Source organism: Poeciliopsis prolifica, unplaced genomic scaffold (assembly GCF_027474105.1).
Source record: "Poeciliopsis prolifica strain line A6 unplaced genomic scaffold, Auburn_PproV2 SCAFFOLD013, whole genome shotgun sequence".
NCBI classification, from domain to species: Eukaryota; Metazoa; Chordata; class Actinopteri; order Cyprinodontiformes; family Poeciliidae; genus Poeciliopsis; species Poeciliopsis prolifica.
The window spans coordinates 4,346,000-4,364,785 of record NW_026562388.1 but is presented as its reverse complement, the minus strand read 5'-3'; the positions used below and the strand labels follow the sequence as shown (position 1 = coordinate 4,364,785).

The window sequence follows — 18,786 nt, the reverse complement described above, 5'->3', positions numbered from 1 at the left end:
CTTGATGAAGAAAAGACTCAAAATAGTTACTATTCAAAAGTATGAGGATGAACAGGGGTGATGAATTTAACTGGGAAAAACAACACTGTGGATGTCTTGAGCAATTGGGTGCAGGATGTTGTATATGAGTGTTAGGGTTAACACCTGTTAAACATACATTAACAAAGACAGAAAAGACAAAAGAGTTAGATTCTTTTTCACTCGCGAGGAGAACGGACAGAGATGTGCTTCAGTTACAATCTCCTACCGCTCTGAAGCACATTTTGTCTGCTCCTCTATTTTATTGTTTCTTTCTAGGATCCCTAATCACAAGGACGCTGTAGCTCTAAAGGGAGGGGCAAACAGCTACAGCGTCAAATGTTATTCACTAACTAACACACAATCATTCTGTACTAGATAATGTCCTTCCAGGCACAAAGATTAATAAAATATGTAGTGATCTTAGCAATGATGGTTTTATTGGAGGCCAGCAACTCAACCGAAGCAGAGCTCTTCACCAAGAGGTAAACCTGCAGGAAGATTTTGTTTCTGCTCTCTGTCAGTGAGGCCTTCTGAGAAAAGAATCAGAGTAAATCAACAATACAAGAAACATTCTTAATTCTATAATGAGATTAACTTTAAGGAAAGCATCAATTAAAGATACATTATAAAGATCAATGAGAATAACAAATAATTGATTAATAATATCACAATTTCTCCAACATTTCCCCCCTGTTTATCAAATATTTGTTCTAATTCTCATATCCTTCCTAAACAGCCACTTCAAACAATTTTCAACTAGGAGTTCATTTTTAAGAAAGCAAACATGTTTACACTCAAGGTTTATACTCAGTCCAAAACTTAGAATCAGGAAACACATCAAAAGAGTCCTCATCAGAGCTTTCTCTGTCAGACTCAGGATCTTTTACTAGTAAAGGATACATCGGCATCATCTGGTTCCCCATGGGCTAAATTGCTGTAGTGATGAGACTATTAAACAAAGAACGCAGGCAAGGAATACAACAGCATCCACACAAGGTTAGAATGGCAGCAAAGACTGCCATCAACACTAAAGCAGAGGACACAAGGGTTCGGTACTTTCCAAAAACATTCATCCAGTCGTCCCACCTGGAAGTATTCACTCCAGAGAACTCCTTCAGCTTACCATTAAGGGTACGGAGCCCCTCAATGGCCTTCGTCAGGCTGCCATCAGCCGCTGTGTTGTTGGGTAGAAAAGTGCAGCATCTTTCACCAAAGATTGCACACACTCCCCCTCGTTCAGCCAGCACCATGTCAAGTGCAATACGGTTCTGGAAAGCCATCAGTGATGTAGCGGCCAGCTGCTCATGCACCGCCTCGAAGCCTGCCTGTGTCCAGTTGCCCAGTTTTTGTACATTGTAATGGATGTAGTTGATTCTGTCAACGTTTTTTTTTAATGTACACCACCAACAAATTGTGGACTCAAATCCTGCTGCAATTTGGTCGGCCAATTTATACTCATCTGGTACACCACGGGGAACACCAATGGCATCGATGTATGTAGGATCATTGTTCCTCCAGGTCAGGTCTCGCTTCTGCAACTGACGTCACTGCTGAGGCACAACATCAGTTAAAGCATGAATTAAATGATCAGCAGTCATAGGATAACAGAAACAGGCAATAATAAAGAAATTAATGCAGACATCCCTGTTACCTTCCTAGGTAATCTATTAAAAATTTTGTCACCACTGCACCACCACCAGACATCCGCACGAAAGACAGGGTTAAATTCATTGTTCACAGAGAGAACAGTCAGATGTTAAAAACATCATTTGTCATATATCAAGTTTAATCTCTGTAGTTTGCCGACGTCATACTTGCCCAGGAGACTAAAACAATGATAACAGAACTAGGTGGAAAACATACCTGAATACTCATCCTCATTCTGTAAACAGTGTTACAAGAAATACATTTTCATTTATGACATGAATTGTTCCCAGAAAACACAAAATAAAAACAAAAAGATATATTCACTTGTTATTTTCATTAATGTGCAAGTTCGTTCTGCTCCTAAAGACACTACAGGGTTGTGGACAATCTTCACCAGTTTTGAGACGGAAAAACTATTTGGTTTAACCCCCTTTGTAACCTGGACTTTGCCCTGTAGGTCGGTGAGCGTCTTGAGCTTGCTTCCCAATTACTTTTGAAATTAAATTACTTTTTGCAGTGTGTTAAATGTATCCAAGTTGGCTTTTCCGCTGCATCTGGGTTTTTAGTGAAATGTTCAAACCATTTAGAAAAGCATCAATTATTTCTAAACAATACTTCACTTTTATTCAATTCTATGAAGTCCATGTGCATTACTTGAAATGGATTTTGCAGAGTAGGAAACTTTCCTCTAAGTGATCTTAGATTGCCCTGAGAGTTATGTTTTGCACATATCAAACAGGTCCTACAGAATTGTTTAAAATAAGAAATAAATCCATAAGTAGTGTAATGTTGATGTATCCTACCATCCCCCCTGTTGAGACATGCGAAACGCCATGGCTCAATATTGCAGCCCATTTATACACATCTTTTTCTTGGTAAAATAGGTTCAGTTTTTATATAATTTTCCAATTTTGCTCCATTTTTTTATCCATAAATCCTTTTCATTTTGAGGACTTAATTGTTGCATGTCTCTTAAAGTTTCTTTCATAAATTTAATTTTTACGTCCACATGTAATACATTTATCTCTACCTCAGCTGCTTTTTTTTTATTTTGTCTTCAAAGCATTCCCTAGGGACACCTTATCTGTCCCTGCAGTGTGCGCCGCACATTTACAGATTGCTAGTTGTTTTGGTAGGTGCACGACTTGTAATAATTCTTTTAATAATTCTGCATGTGTTACTTTTAATGTTAATGGGTGAAAAGAACTATAGGAGCACTAACTTCTACTGCCATAGAAGCAGCAACTACAGCTCTCACACAATGTGGTAAGGCACATGCTACACTATCAAGTTTTGAAGAAAAATATGCTATTGGTCTCATTTTATCACCATGCTGTTGGACTAGCACCGAGGTCATGACATGACCTTTACAATCCACCATCTGAACAAAAGTTTTTTTTTATTGATAATCTGGTAACGCTAACGCAGCGCTTGACACGAGGGCCTGTTTTAGTTTGCAAAGTGCTTCTTCTGCTTCATCTGCCCACAACAAAGAAGAAGACATTTTAAAATCTTTTTTACATTAATTTATTCAGAGCTGCCACAATTTCTGCATAATTAGGCACCCAGTTTCGACAATAGTTAGTCAACCCCAAAAAGGACATCATCTGTTTTTTTTGTTTGTGGTTTGGGAGCTTGGAGAATTGTCATTTTTCTATCCTCCGCTATGGTTCGTCCTCCTTCACTCAAATTATGACCCAAATATTTTACTTGTCGTTTACACAGTTAAAGTTTATTTTGTTAACCTTATGACCTTCTTTAGCTAAATGTTGCAGAAGCGCTAAAGTGTTTTGCTTACAGGTTTCCCTGTCTGGAGAAACCAATAAAACATCAACTATGTACAACAAAACTTGGCTCCCTCCTGGGGGTTGAAAAGTTGACATACTTGCACTCATTACTTGAAAGAGAATTGTAGGGCTTTCACAGTAGCCTTGAAGTAGTCTGGTGTATGTGTATCTTTTCCCTTCAAAAGTAAAAGCAAACCAAAATTGGCTCTCTTTCTCAATTGGTATTGAGAAAAAGGCATTTACTGATGTCTACAACCGTGAATACTTTTGCATCTGATCTAAGAGAATTCAACAATGTGTGTGGATCAGTCACATGTTTTGTGTCTGTGTACAGATAGGTCACAGTTATCTTGGCTGGGGTGACCTTGTTGAGTCTGGCTTCATAGTTCCTATCAGGCCCAGGAACTGTTTTGAACCAAAGTGTGACATGCAAATCATCAGGAGACATTTGATCCTGTAGGGCAGAAATGGCTTTATGCCCCTCTGCCAGAAGTGTTTGTGCAGTGTTGTGTGGGGGTTTGTTGGGCACATCCAATGAATAAAAGTAATACAGTTCCCTGTGTCCCTGGACAACAAAGAAATCCCCTTCTTTTATTCCTGTAGCTGATCTTGACATTTTTCACCACAAATATTTTACCCCAAGAATGTTTTCTCTACATGTTGTTCTACATGCACCCGTGTCACAGAGGAAATTTACAGGTCTGCCATTTATTAGGAGAGTTATTTCAGGTCTTATGCTGTTCATAGAAAGTAAATCCTGAAGATTTAACTGGACCTCTTCACTCCCCAATTTCTCTGATCTTAATCATGCTGACTGTCCTGTGTTTTTTTGTTTTCTTTTCTTGGGCAATTTCTGGCTAAATGTCCTTCCTGCCCGCAACACCAGCACCCTGAGTAACTTTGCCTGTAGTTTCCTCTCCCACGTCTCCCTTTTAAACCTCTAAGGTTCTGACCTCTGCCCCTAAAGCCTTCTCTTCCTCTCCTCTCCTGATAGAACATTTGTTCCTCACCCTGGAAAAAGGCTCCTAGATCCTTTTCCTTTTCTTTTGTAATTTCTTTCTCCCCACTTTCTCCTTTTTGCGCTACTTCTAACCAAAATTGTACATCATCATACCCTTCCTCGTACAATTTTTATTTGAATTTGTTTTTTGTTTTATTTTATCCTGATTTTTAATAACCTTCCAGTCGTTTGATTTTAGACTGTCTGTTGGCTTAGTTTTACTTATTCATTTCCCCATTTTTTTTTTGTAAAAATTTGGACCAGTTTTGCCGACTCCTAGGGAGTCCTAGAAACTGGAGATCTGATTCAGTAGGCCAGCAATTGAAAAGACCTGTTGTGGTAACTCTCACTTCAACTCTTTCGAGTGGAGAGTTCTTGCCTGTGCATCCACAAGAGGTTTGCTGCTCACAATCCTACTGTTTTACATGAGATAAAATACCAAGTGGTATTTATACCTCCAATCACACTCACATACACACACTTTTTTTTTGTTTCACGGATTTGAAGCGCCTGTTATCGCCGTCCGTTTAACCACGGGTATTCGTCGGGCCCTGTTCCCACAACAGGTGGGGTTCGTAAGATCTCAAACGTGAGGTTGCAAAACCCCGAACCAGGTGAGGTTTGCAAGTCCTCGTCCCAGTAGGGTTTTACAAGACCTCCAGCGAGGTAAGGTTTACCAACCCTTATTTTCTAGTTTTTTTTTTTTTTTTTTTATCACGGAATTTAAGCGCCTGTTATCGCCGGACTCCGCCGTCCGTTTAAACACGGGTATTCGTCGGGCCCCGTTGCCCACAACAGGACAAGGTCTCCAACCTTGCAGCACCAGGCTCCGTACACCTTATCGCGGAACTTTTGCGCCAGGACTCCGCTGCCCTACACGGATTTTGTGCAACTATTTTTACCTGTTAGAGTCTAGAATTGACAGGGTTTTCACTTGTGCGCGCAACAACCTTCAGTCAAAGAAGAAGTCACTCTTCTCCCACACAGAAGAATGACTTACTCTCTAAAACGTCATTCGCCACTTTTTAAAGAAGAATCACTCACCCTCTCTTGTCTTTCCCTGGAGTGTCGTCAACCTTCAGATCCCAGCAGGCAGGCCGAGCCCAGTCCTTTAACAGGTTCTCTTGCCGTGCGCACGGTCTTACTGGGGTCCGCCACACCTGCCGGAATCTTTCCAGTATATGACATCCGGCTCGAAGGACCAAAAATGTTAGGGTTAACACCTGTTAAACATACATTAACAAAGACAGAAAAGACAAAAGAGTTAGATTCTTTTTCACTCGCGAGGAGAACGGACAGAGATGTGCTTCAGTTACAATCTCCTACCGCTCTGAAGCACATTTTGTCTGCTCCTCTATTTTATTGTTTCTAGGATCCCTAATCACAAGGACGCTGTAGCTCTAAAGGGAGGGGCAAACAGCTACAGCGTCAAATGTTATTCACTAACTAACACACAATCATTCTGTACTAGATAATGTCCTTCCAGGCACAAAGATTAATAAAATATGTAGTGATCTTAGCAATGATGGTTTTATTGGAGGCCAGCAACTCAACCGAAGCAGAGCTCTTCACCAAGAGGTAAACCTGCAGGAAGATTTTGTTTCTGCTCTCTGTCAGTGAGGCCTTCTGAGAAAAGAATCAGAGTAAATCAACAATACAAGAAACATTCTTAATTCTATAATGAGATTAACTTTAAGGAAAGCATCAATTAAAGATACATTATAAAGATCAATGAGAATAACAAATAATTGATTAATAATATCACAATTTCTCCAACAATGAGTGTAAATATATGTGAGTGTGTAAATAGGTATATATCATTATGTTTATATGCAGGCATATGTATACATAAGGGTGTATGTAATACTTGCATCTAGTTCAGGAAGTATTATTTAAGATTTATCATTATTGTTTTTTTGTTTGTTTTGTTTTTTGAAAGATTATTGGAAACAGGAAGGCTATTTATGCTATGAATTAAAAAAAATGGAAAAGGGGTATGATTATATAAGTTAAACTTCAGCATACTCCTTTTCAGACTCACGCTCACCAAGTAAGTGGTGTATTTAAGTATGTAAATTTGATAAAAAGGTATTGTGTTTCCACTTAGAAACCTGAAAGCCATTAGTATTATGTTTTGTTTTTGCTGGTGAAATGTCTGTTGGAAATAAATTATCATCAATCAAAAATGAACCTCACCATCTCATGTCATGAGGGAAGAAAAGATTCGATAGTGTCACAGACCAACAAGTTTTTCAACATGTATAAAAACATATTATTTTTCCAACAATTGTCAACAAAAATCCACCAAAAGCAAACCTCAAGTATCTAGAAAAATGGGCCCAAAAGAAAATCGACTAAGAAGAACAAACAAGAACTGATCTCACACAATGAAGACAAAAGGGAATTTGTACACAAAAGCTGGCCTACACAAAACAAGAAGGCCAAGAGAAAATACAAAGACAAACAATAAACATCTAATTCAAACCAACAAATTAAAACTATAACACAAATATGGAGACAAAATCAGATTTGGTCAAATCAGGACTCTATAAGTCACATGAACTTCTTCCATTGCTCCAAGAGTTCAATCTTTATGCTCTCTTGCATTTGTCCCTATTACCTTCACTAATTAGTGGTTTTCTTATGGTAAGCAGCTGTTCATTCCCATTTCCTTGGGTTCTCTTCACATGCATGCATGCGCGTGACACTGCATGTGGAAATGCTCTTACTTTCACTATTGAACATAACCTTGAGTTCTAATGTTGTTTTTCTTCTATCTGACATCTCCAAATGCATTAGTAAGGAATGAAGCAGAGCTAGTCAACACTTCTCAAGAGGCTAATGAAGAACTGAAGCTTTGAATAATCCAGGCTTTGTGCAGTGAGTCCACTGGGGGGCAACTCCCACCATGGAGAAAAGCTACTATAGGTCTTACATTACACCACAACTTTTTCCAGAGACTAGGTTCATGCAAATTACACAAGCATGGTGATTGGACCTATTCTCTTATTATGATTTTTTTTCTCTATTTTGAGATTTTTTTTTATGACAAAATGAAATCTTGCTCATAAAAACTTAAATTTAAAAGGATCAGCTAGTTGTAAAACATAATCCAAAGAGCTAATTTGAAGGAAGTTACATAAAAAGAAATATCTGAGTAAATTATTTCTCGTTATTCTAACTTTTCATTGTGTCAAATAAAATCTTTTTTTTAATTCTGAGATTCAACTGGAAAGCAATTTTAAAAAGGATGAGGGACTAACACTACACTGAACTGACATGTTCATCTAAAGCTGTGTTAAGCCAAACGTCACCGCTACAGAATAAAAGGGAAAAACATGCAAATCCAGCTGCCTGTAGTATTCACTTGACCTTGTAAGGGCAGACAAATGAATCCATAGCGGTTTTGTGTTATATATATTCACTGCTGTATTTGTTACTTGTGATGAACACTGACTGCATGGAATACAGACAAAAAGCCAATATGTCTGCTTGTATTTTATGTAAACATACAGAATTTACATAATTTTGAAAGTGTAATTTTAATCTTTATGCATTGTACACTCCTTTTATCATATGTCTCAATAGACTTCAACAAAAAAAAATCACCTCTAAGCCTGCAGTCTGAGGTTTGAAAGATAAAATTAATCTTTTGTGTCTAGTTAAAATTAATTATGCGAGGATTTGGTTTTCTGTATGTCAATGTGGTTCCTGTGTTGTGTCCCTGATTGTGTCTGATTGTGTCTCGTGTTCCTTGATTACCTTTGTGTCTTTTTGTAGTGATGGGTAAATGAGGCGTCATGAAGCATTTCGACTGATAGTAAAACTGTATTGATACTGTTTCACTGAATACTGACACCTGCTGGACTTTAAAAATCCTTACAGTCATTGTATTTTATTGTATATTATATATTGCATTTTATAATATCTTCAGTTAAATTCAAAATATATTGGATATTCTTCGATGCAGTCAATAAATAAATTGAACATGTATTATAAAGTGAAAATTTAAGTGAACGTGTTTGGAATGAGGATGCTTGTGGACTGTTTTTTTTTTTTTCACGCATTTTCATTAAAAAAATTTAAGTTTTTCCAGCATTTTGAAATTTAGTCTGTAATGCATTTTTTGACTCAACTTCTCCTGCTGTAGAAAAAAATGAAGTAGCCTAAACAACAATATATTTATATGAAATAATTTACAAAAAGCAACTGAGTAATTTGTAGAATGGCTGCATACCTGAGTTTATGCTAAGTGTATCTGGGACTTAATTCTGATGCCCTATAATGCCTCAGCATTGAGGAGGTGGATTTATTTAAATAAGACATGTTCTGTCAAACATATGCAACACTTAGTTTACTTTCATATTATGTTCTGCAGATTAAGAGTTTACTTTCACATTAAAAGTAAACCCTGAATTTGGATTCAGATAGATCTAGCAGAAACTGAAGAGAACCGGATGAAGCAACAATGAAGCGATAACCTATACCTTATTTTATGATGTAAGGTCCCAAACTACGAAACCTTTTGTTTTCGTCGAGGATCATTAGTTGATGCTGTACCTTAAAAGTTCCAATGCATCCCATTGACAGATTTGCTTCTTTATAAACACAGTTTGGCGTGCCGGTGTCATTTAGAAACAGTTCCTGTATTGGTCATGTGACTTGCTGAAAGCAATACTCGCACCAAAATGGGGTTTTGTCCAAGTGCTTGATGCATCGGTGTTGCCGGACCCATCACTATCTTTATGCTCACCTGTGCTGCCTGGACTTCTCTGTGCTCTTGTTTGCTCATCATTAAACTACAATTGTTCACCACAACCTGGGCCCACCGTGTCTACCTCACCACCAAACTCTACAAACTCCAGTCATACAAGTGTATGTGTCTTGTCACCCATTCAGAAGCGCACCCCCCTTTGTTGAGGATTGCAGGGAATTGGGATGAGTTAGTGAAGGCACTCACAAGGCCTTGCTGAAGGGATTTATGGTTTTGTGAGCCTGCAGACTGAAATGATTGTACATCCTTGCCTCCTGCAGCCCCCTGTGCGACTATCCTGTTCAGCTGAAAATACTGTGTTGAAAGCAAGCCCTCCACATGGCAGCAGAGCACAGAGGCCTTCAGAAGGACAGGTTTGTGTGACTCCTCTCATTAACTACTAAAGCTGCCCCTCATTCCAGCCTGATGGGAGCCACTTATGTTATCATCAGCATGCCAACCAGCTGTCAGCTTTGGTGCACCAAAGCTTTTGCACTTCACACAGATGCGTCTGTGTCATGCTGATCTCTCACCCCACCGCAAAGGAGTCACCACAGTCGACGCTTTTCTTCTCTGGGATGGCCTGATTTAGGCAAAAAGGAGCAGCTGACACCTTATTGTAAAGCTTGAATAAATTAAGAGGACATCTGAGTCCAGGTCAAATAAAGGTCTATTTACTGGACCTAGACAGTCTGCATACAAAATCTGTTGGCAGCTGCACACTGGTTGAGTTCAGGAGACTGACAGACAAAAAGAAACATGCAAAATCAGCAAGCCCTTTTGCTGAGTAGGGTTGGCACCACCAGCTGTGTAGGTTAATGTTACAAGAGGCTGATTGTACTGCGGACGAAAATCACAAATAAGAGCGCCCACGTAGGTTACTGTGTAAAAGTTATCACATGCTAATCTGCTTTGTTGACATGCCATGTATTTTACATGACTTAACTTGCAAATCCATGATGATGTTTATTTGATGGGGAAATATAGGTCAGTCCCTCTTTGCGCCGATGTCACATGATGACAGATGTGCAACAGCAAAAAGATTAGGACACACAATGTCGCAGTTGTCGTGTAGTCGCTTCAGGGTTTATTTCACGTCTGCGCGACTTTTGTGCTCATCAATCACTCATCTAGACACCAGAAGAAGAGAGGATTTCATACGCTGATAATTTAATCTAAATCATCATGTAGCTCTGTGTAATCCAGAGAATCTGTCCACTTTGTTATTAAAAAAAAAGACATCTCGAGTAGGGAATGACTTCAGCTCAGATACAGTTATTGTGCTGAAAGTCTTACGTAACATGTTTGATGTGGGTCAGAAATAACTTAGCCCTGTGCCTTGGAGGTTGGAAGATGCAACCCACATACAGTGCAGAACCGTGTCCCAGTACCACAGGCTGATCCAAGAAAAGGGTTACAGTCATTACCAGTGGGAAAGTCCAGATACTTGTCTTTATGAGGGGTTGTGCTGAAGTAAATGTCAAATGAAGACACAGGGGAACAGAGTTCATCCTCAAAGAATTGCATTCCTTGCTGCCTCATCCTTCTCTTTGACCTCTCCGTGTGCATCTGTGAGGGATTAGGCTTGTGGTTTTTCCCAAGCTATTTTGGACTCCACACCCCGCCCCCTTATCTTTTTTTGGAAAACTGATACAGATGCATGTATCGGGTCTCAATAGTAATTAGTTGTTCATCATCTTTGATTTTTTTTTTTTTTTTTTTTTTTATGCAGCATACCAATGCACTGTGTGGCAGATGACTATGAACTGGAAGAAGAAGTGCATCTGGTCTGAAAGTCTTACAAATAAAAATCTGAAAAAGACATTTGTGTTGATCTCTCCTGATTCAGTGCAACATTTCTGTAGAAACAGAAAGGAAAACTGAAAGGTTTTCTCATACTTCTTCACGGAATATCTCAGTATAAGTCTGAAGAGTAAGAAGCCGTACGTGAACAGAAATTTTCCAGTCTTCTCATTAAGAATTATATGCGGACTTTGGCTGACCTTTCCTGACAGAAGTATACCTTTTGACCAGAGCAGCTCTGGCTGTGAGTTCAGAGTCACTGACATGAAAGACAGCAAACCTCACCAGTCTGAAATCTGCCGTGTCTAACGGATCTCTTTCCAGAATCGTCTTGTAATTAACCCCCATCTATCTTCCATGTCCTTGACCATGAAAACCACACCAGTGTTTCAACAAAGGGGGATTTGTTCAGATTTATGAGCAATGTCTTCTGTCACACATAAAGTTTTGCTTGTTGGTCTAAAAGTTTGCTCTTTATATGACCATAGCACCTTTTCCCACATATCTGCTGCCTCATATCTCTTAGTATGAGTTTTTAGATGCTTCAATGCTTTCAATGTTTTTGTTCTACCACTCTTACAAAAAAGTCATATTTGTGCACTGCACAACTTATAGTTGTGGAGTTAATTGATTCACAAACCTGAGCTGTGGATCTTTGCAGCTCCTCCAGAGTTACCTTTGACTTCTTGACTTCTTCTCTGATTAAGGCTCTCCATCTGCTGAAGTGGTCGACCATGTCTTGGCAGCTATTCAGATATAAATTGCCAAGCACAGTTGTGCTTAACAAACTGGAAAAAGTTGAAGAGGTATGAATGTCTTTACAAGGTGCTGTAAATGTTGACATTTGTTGTCTCCTATATGATGATGACTTTTATTCTTAGAGCTTGACTTAGCTTATTAAACCAAACATGATCTGCAACCAAAGAAGTACTATGATTAGCAAGATAGTGCACATTCAAACTGCCTGTTCTTCTCCTCCTTGTCTTTATTTTACTGTGGATGGATTAAGCACACACTAAGCCAGAGCTTTCCCTTTGTGAAGTGCTGCCAACACTCCCCCAGCAAACAGTGAGAGCTCCTGGCACTCAGGTTCAGTACCTGGCATCTACAAAGCTGCTGCTGGCACCTACCTTTCATCAGCCATCTGTAATCGCCTGTGTCTCCGACAACTTCCACAAGTATGTCCTCACATGTCGCAGCATCCAAACGGCCAGCTGTCTCTGCTTTTGGACCTCTATGTGACAGTAGATGATCACTTTATCATTTGTATAGTCTGACATTTTTCCCAAGAGCAAGTTTTTGTATCCAGAGTGAAATTTCTGCTTGCATTTTTTAGCTTCACGGTGGTAAATCAGCAAAGACGAGACCAAATTAAAGGCTTTTATGATGTGTTCTCGATGAGCTCCCTTAAAAGGTGAAGGAGGATTCAGCGCAGTATGCACATTCTCTCTAGAGATTACCATTAATATGAGCAGGTCTGTATTTATAGAAGAGCCCCACACTAGACACCCCATAATCCTCCCTGACCCCTGTTTCAATCCCTGCCTCATCCCAGTGTTTGGACTAGTTGACCATCGCCGTCCCTTACTTCAGCCTCACTCTCACCTCATACCAGCCGAGGTAAACTCGTTAGAGGACGGCTCTGCTTTTTGGGGAAGAAGACGCAACATTTTCTCTGCATATTCTTACCCGATTAAAGTGAGAAGTCCAGGGACTATTACACTTCTTGAATAGCATTTTCTGTCTGTCTTCATTGTCTGTTGTTCATCTTGCTGCTCTGTTTGACCCACAGATAAACAAAATGTCATCCAGTGAGCGATTTGACTGCCATTACTGCAAAGACTCTTTGTTGGGGAAGAAGTACATCATGAAAGAGGACACGCAGTATTGTACAAAGTGCTATGAGAACCTATTTGCTAACTGCTGTGAGGTGTGCTCTTTACCTATTGGCTGCAACTTCAGGGTAAGTACAGACAATGATGAGACAAAAATATGCCATCCTCAGACTCCAGCTGCAACAGAAATGTTCCCTGAATGCATAGCAGCTGATGTAAGCTGATGTGGATTCAATATTTGCAGGACCTGTCCTATAAGGATCACCACTGGCATGAGCAGTGCTTCAAGTGCGCAAAGTGCAGCCGCTCACTGGTAGAGAAGGCCTTTGCAGCCAAGGAGGATTTACTGCTTTGCACTGAATGCTATGCACATGATTACTCGTCCAAGTGCAGCACCTGCAAGAAGACCATCATGCCAGGTACAGGCAGCCATGAACGCCGCTCCGCAAGATGAAGAATGAGGCTTATTGTGTTTAATAACATATCACACTTAATGTAATATGTTGGACAAAACGTTTATGTCATTAGCGAAATTGAGAGTTTCTTTATTGATCTTAGCAACACTCAACAGTTGCAATCAAAACCCTCCACACATAATGTCTATTAATAGCCATTCTGCAGTTGTTCCCACATCTACAGTTTCCAAGGCACTGAGTGAGCTTTTAATCTCTGGTTTTAATAAGCCCATATCAGGTTTATACAGGGATTTGTCAAATGTGTCTGCAGCTGAAATCTTTCAATGGCCAGACAAAACTCATGTTTCTCACCTTTCAGTTTGAACCAGTGTTGCTCTTTCATATTTATAAGCCTCCCTTCCCTTACCAGTACTGCATATTCCTTTGGGAGTTGTCACTTTCAGGCAAATGGAGCTCCAGAAAGTTTTCTAAGATGCTGATGGAGATAAACTGTTACTTTAGGGCAAGATTGTATCCAAGGGAGCCGCAGCGCTTTTAAAACATAATGACAGTTGCTATTATAAATTATTACTTTTAACACCTCAGATTACTTGTACATATTTAAACCTGAGCCACGCTCCCAGTACATGTAGGCACAGCAAATAAAGGTTAAAAAAACAGCAAAGAAGCCGTTTACAATCAGTGACAAATGTTTTAGTTTTTCTAAAATTCTATATTTTATAAATATTTCCAAGACTTTTCATTACAAAATCAATGTGCCTAATTAGTATAAAATTTGCTTTAAATTTTCTCTTAAAGCACTAAATCAGGACTTCTGATTTAGTTGATTTGGTTATTTGCTGACTTGCAACTTCTACAAATTGCTTTTGCGTGTCGAACCTAAAGATATTTCCTGATCAGAACAATATTTAGTTCAGTAATTGCAATACTTTTCTACAACAGTTTGTCTTCTAAACTACTAACAACACCTTTATGACGTTACCCAGTTATTATAACAGTTATGTGGACCCGTCTATAATCCCTAACCCTAGATTGCATGGTCTCCACTGACCAACTAAGACTATTTTAGGCAGCGTGTGTTCTGTCATTGAGGTACCATATGCTGGCTTAGCTTCTCTCGTGTCGTTTGCCAGGTTCCCGAAAAATGGAGTACAAGGGGAACAGCTGGCATGAGACTTGCTTCCTGTGTCATCGCTGCCAACAGCCAATAGGAACCAAGTCTTTCATCCCCAAAGACTCTGGCTACTTTTGTGTGCCCTGCTTTGAGAAGCAATTTGCATACCAGTGCTGTGCTTGTAAGAAGGTAAAAAAAAAATCTTAACTGCGTAATTTTTATGTAATGACTACACCAATAAATTCACTGACTGCAGGTCAGTGAGAACGAATTTCCATTTGTGCTCATGTCTGCTGTATACGTTTCTTGTATCTTCAGGCCATCACCACGGGTGGTGTGACCTATCAAGATAAGCCGTGGCATCGTGAGTGCTTCCTCTGCATCGGCTGCAGAAAGCAGCTTTCAGGGTATCGCTTCACTTCCAGAGAAAATTACCCCTACTGCCTGGAGTGTTTCAGCAACCTGTATGCAAAAAAGTGTGTTGGTTGCACCAAACCCATTTCTAGTGAGTCATTCTCCCTGTTATGTTCCGCATAATTTTGTTGTCATATGGGTCATGATAATATGGGATCATGAGGTTTGCATTTTAACGGGAGGAAAGACAAAAGAAAGAAAAAACTTTCTAAAGCAGGAACAGATTAAAAGATTTTTAATTATTGCAGATGTTTTCCGTTCAACACGTAGTCAAAATGAAACATACTGATTATGATCCACAATATATGCAATTCTAAAAATACTGACTGCTTTTCAGCAGGTTGATGCACACTTTAGAAAATTCAAACTTCAGCTACGGCACGTTTGAGCTTAGGCAAAAGCTGAGAGGAATCCTTCTTGAAGGTCCTCGCCAATTTCCTTTAAACACCAGGCGGCCATCTTGCATGGAATAATTGTGTTCCAACAATGATCGTAAACACACATGAAAGCTGATTTTACAATGAAGAAATGAATGGTCTCAAAGCCCCAACCTCAGCCTGAACATTTGTGAACATTGAGAGTTTCTTTATTGATCTTAGCAACACTCAACAGTGTTTAAAGTCAGATCTATGTAAGGGAACAAACCAGTGTAATTACATCTCACCATTTTTCATAAGAAGAATGGTCTATCCAGTCTCAATAATTCAGTTGTTAATGAATAACAAGTGTTTGTTTGAGGTGCAGCTTTACTGGATGAGTTAGAGAAACAAATACAGTAAAGTTTAAAGGAAAAAAAATGGATGCATTCAATTTGGAGTTTCTTTCCTGTACTGTTTCTCATCACATAAAACAGTACAAGAATAGTAAACTATTAATATCACAGGTGAATGTATTCAAGCTTTTCACCCTAAAAATCTCAGCCATGTGATTAAAATATGCTTGAAGTTGTGCAAAAACAAGTACAAAGCAAATATTGACACATACGTTTAATCTATTTTCCTTTTTCAGGTTTGGCAGGTGCCAAGTATATCTCATTTGAGGAGCGTCAGTGGCACAGCGAGTGTTTCACCTGCATGCAGTGCTCTGTGTCACTGGTGGGACGCGGCTTCCTCACCCAGCGGGACGACATTTTGTGCACCGACTGCGGCAGGGAGAAATGACCTGTGCATGACACGATGCAACGACTTATGTTCTCTTTAGTTAATATGCTGGGCACGTTAATCGGTATTAGCTTGGATGATGCTGTTACCTCATTAAGTGATCAACATTTTCTCATTTTGCTTTAATGTAGTGTTCTGTTGTGAAAGTCTTCATAAGGGCGCCCATATCGATTCTATTGTGAATTTGGTGCTTGTACAAACTTCTCAGTTTCCTGTAAACTTGTACAACCGTGGTGCTTTATGCAAAGATTGTTATTCATTTTAAAAAGAGTGAAATGATGTTTGTTTTTAGACTGTAGATCCAAAATATGTGACAAAAAGCTAAATTACATGGTGCTAAAAAATTTAAAGGAAAACAGTATCTGCAGTCTTGCATGACCCTTGCACTTTAATGCATGCAAATATATTCACAAAGAATCACAAAATAATATATGAGTTTGCTCAATATATATGAGACGTTGCTGCAATAAAATTTCTAATGCCTGTTGTTTCTCATTTTGACATTTCAAGAAGAGATTATCAATTTGATTTAGATGCACACACTGACTGAATGGACAGGCATTGTTAATTAGCAATGCTGTAGTGTCCAGTATTTGATAAATGCCACACACATATTCAATTAAACAAAAAAATTACAGTAGGTTTTATTAAATACAACTACTAAAGTTTGGGGCAAGTCAAGAAAACTCAAATATACATTCAAAATGTATATTTACAGATCAAAAAAAGCACAAATAGACAACCTGAGTTTATGCCAAAGCTGTTGCGAATAATGCCAGTAAAACTCACCAGCACGTCTGAGGACTGGTCCGCATTTCAACCATCTGCATTTCAACCTGACAGACCAATGCATCTCTGCCCTCAAAAAATGCTCTGAAAAAGGTCTGTATTTATGCGTTGGTTGAATAAAAGCTGTTCCTTGATCTTAATGACTCTTTTAAACAGATGGGGGCTTCTTTCAGGTTCAGGATCATGACTCAGAGAGGGAGAAATGTGTCTCTTTTCGAGATCCCACAGTCCAAGCTGTTAGCTATTGTAGGTGTTGCCACAATTAACAGGTACAGATTGGGTGAGAATTTTGCACACTTATCACTGGCATGACTGTCACATTATTGCGGTACTTCAAGACTTATTTGAGTTGTTCTTGTTTTTTAAATATTTTTAAAATAACAAAATTCATTTGTTGTTTTATCTCAGACTAAAATATCTCAGGAAGTTGCATAGCAACCAGTGAGTAATGTTTCCATTATATTGGCATATTTCTGGCTCAATATTTCGCCAAGAGTTTCTCTTTGGAATGGCAGAAAAATTTAAAATGTTTGGTCCTGATTTTAAGCATTGTCCAGAAAATGAAAATCTACCTTACAACAAGGCCAGTCCAGAAATGTAATGCTGACGTTTTATCTCTTCCAAAACCAGCTTTGATATGAATTAGGGGTTATTTTCGTGTCTGAACATCAAACTGTGTCAAAGTTGCAAATATGAAACTGTTAATTCAAATATTCTCCTAAAATCAAATGAAGTTGTATCAACCATCCAGCATCAAAAATCCTTTACAATACACTGCTAAAGCCTTTCGCCCATATGACATTCAAACCAAATATTAATTGTATGTAAATATCTGAACTGTTCAACTCCTTTGCAAAACTAGAAGACGTTAAGAGCTTTCATACCTAAATCACATACGGCAGCATGTTGTTACCTAGCGCTTTTTATTTGGGTCAGAGCGCTCCACCTTGTCAAACAGTCTGATTCAATCATTTCACAGCACTCAAAACCCAAACATACATCCCGCCAGGGATATTTGCTTCCAGAGAAAATCCTTCCCTTATCCTCATCCCCCAGGCATGCTTGTGATAAAGACATGGACATGCCTCCGTCCTCCCCTGCAGTGGCCAGGGGAAGAGCTGGCGGCCGGAGCATGTTTCCCTTGCATGCAAATGCTGAATGTCTGCAGCGCGTTGGTATAGCAGCGCAAACAGACTTCAAGTCTCAGTGGAGATTTTCTGAACCAGGTGAACCAACCAGCCAACAAATCAGCTCCCAGCACAAACAACCAGCAGAATATTCAGACCTTCTTGCACCTGCTGGTCAATACATAGTAAGTTACTTGCTTAAGTGATTTGTAATTCATTTCATTTTGTGAGAACATTTTTACTTATCTAATTTGAATTTTTAACATTTCAGGATCCTTGATTTGGAATAGTTAAAGACGAGGCTTTACACATCAGATTTTCACTTTTTTTTCTCAAGCTGTACTCATCCACTCATGTTTCTTCACTGTTTTCCAGCTGAATGAAACCATCGCAGGACAGCAGATGCTGTCTGATATGTGCTGTTATTTCTATTAACTTTCATATTAAGGGTTGAATTTGACGTTAACCTACCAATGCTATTTTTTTTCTGTCATCTATCTGCCTGTAAGTTGTTAATTTGTGATATTTACAGTCACTGGCTGCCTCAGTTATTTTTCTCTAGTATATTAGTGCTTTGGTTTTCACTGATCGGAGCTGCAGAAGGCCATCTCTTGCCTGGCTGCATTTGTTAATTTTAACCAACAGGGTTTCTCACATGCCAGGAATCTATTTTTAGAGTAAAATGGCTCCAAATCTCATAATGTAATGAATAAATCTGAAAGAAAGTAGCCTTCTGTAATAAGTTCCTAACAAACATGAAGCTCCAATCAATACTCATTATTCTTCTGTTCTGTGGAAGTGAGCTGGTTCCTCTGGGAAATGATCAACCTTGAGTTAAAGATGTAGCCATGAATCAGTAGAGAGTCTTTTTATTTTCACATAAAATAAACAAACGACAGAAGTTTAAAAAAACATCTCAT

At 38.9% G+C, this 18,786-nt stretch overlaps 1 protein-coding gene across 1 annotated transcript; it reads left to right on the top strand.

The window, feature by feature from the left end:
* The first annotated feature begins 12,527 nt into the window (after positions 1-12,527).
* Positions 12,528-16,433, top strand: fhl5 (four and a half LIM domains 5). The gene is made up of 6 exons (XM_055038414.1): positions 12,528-12,709; positions 12,804-12,974; positions 13,091-13,265; positions 14,396-14,565; positions 14,695-14,881; positions 15,799-16,433. Exons 2-6 carry the CDS (start codon positions 12,813-12,815, stop codon positions 15,948-15,950), a joined length of 846 nt encoding a protein of 281 aa, XP_054894389.1. The 5' UTR covers positions 12,528-12,709; positions 12,804-12,812; the 3' UTR covers positions 15,951-16,433.
* Positions 16,434-18,786: the final 2,353 nt, after the last annotated feature.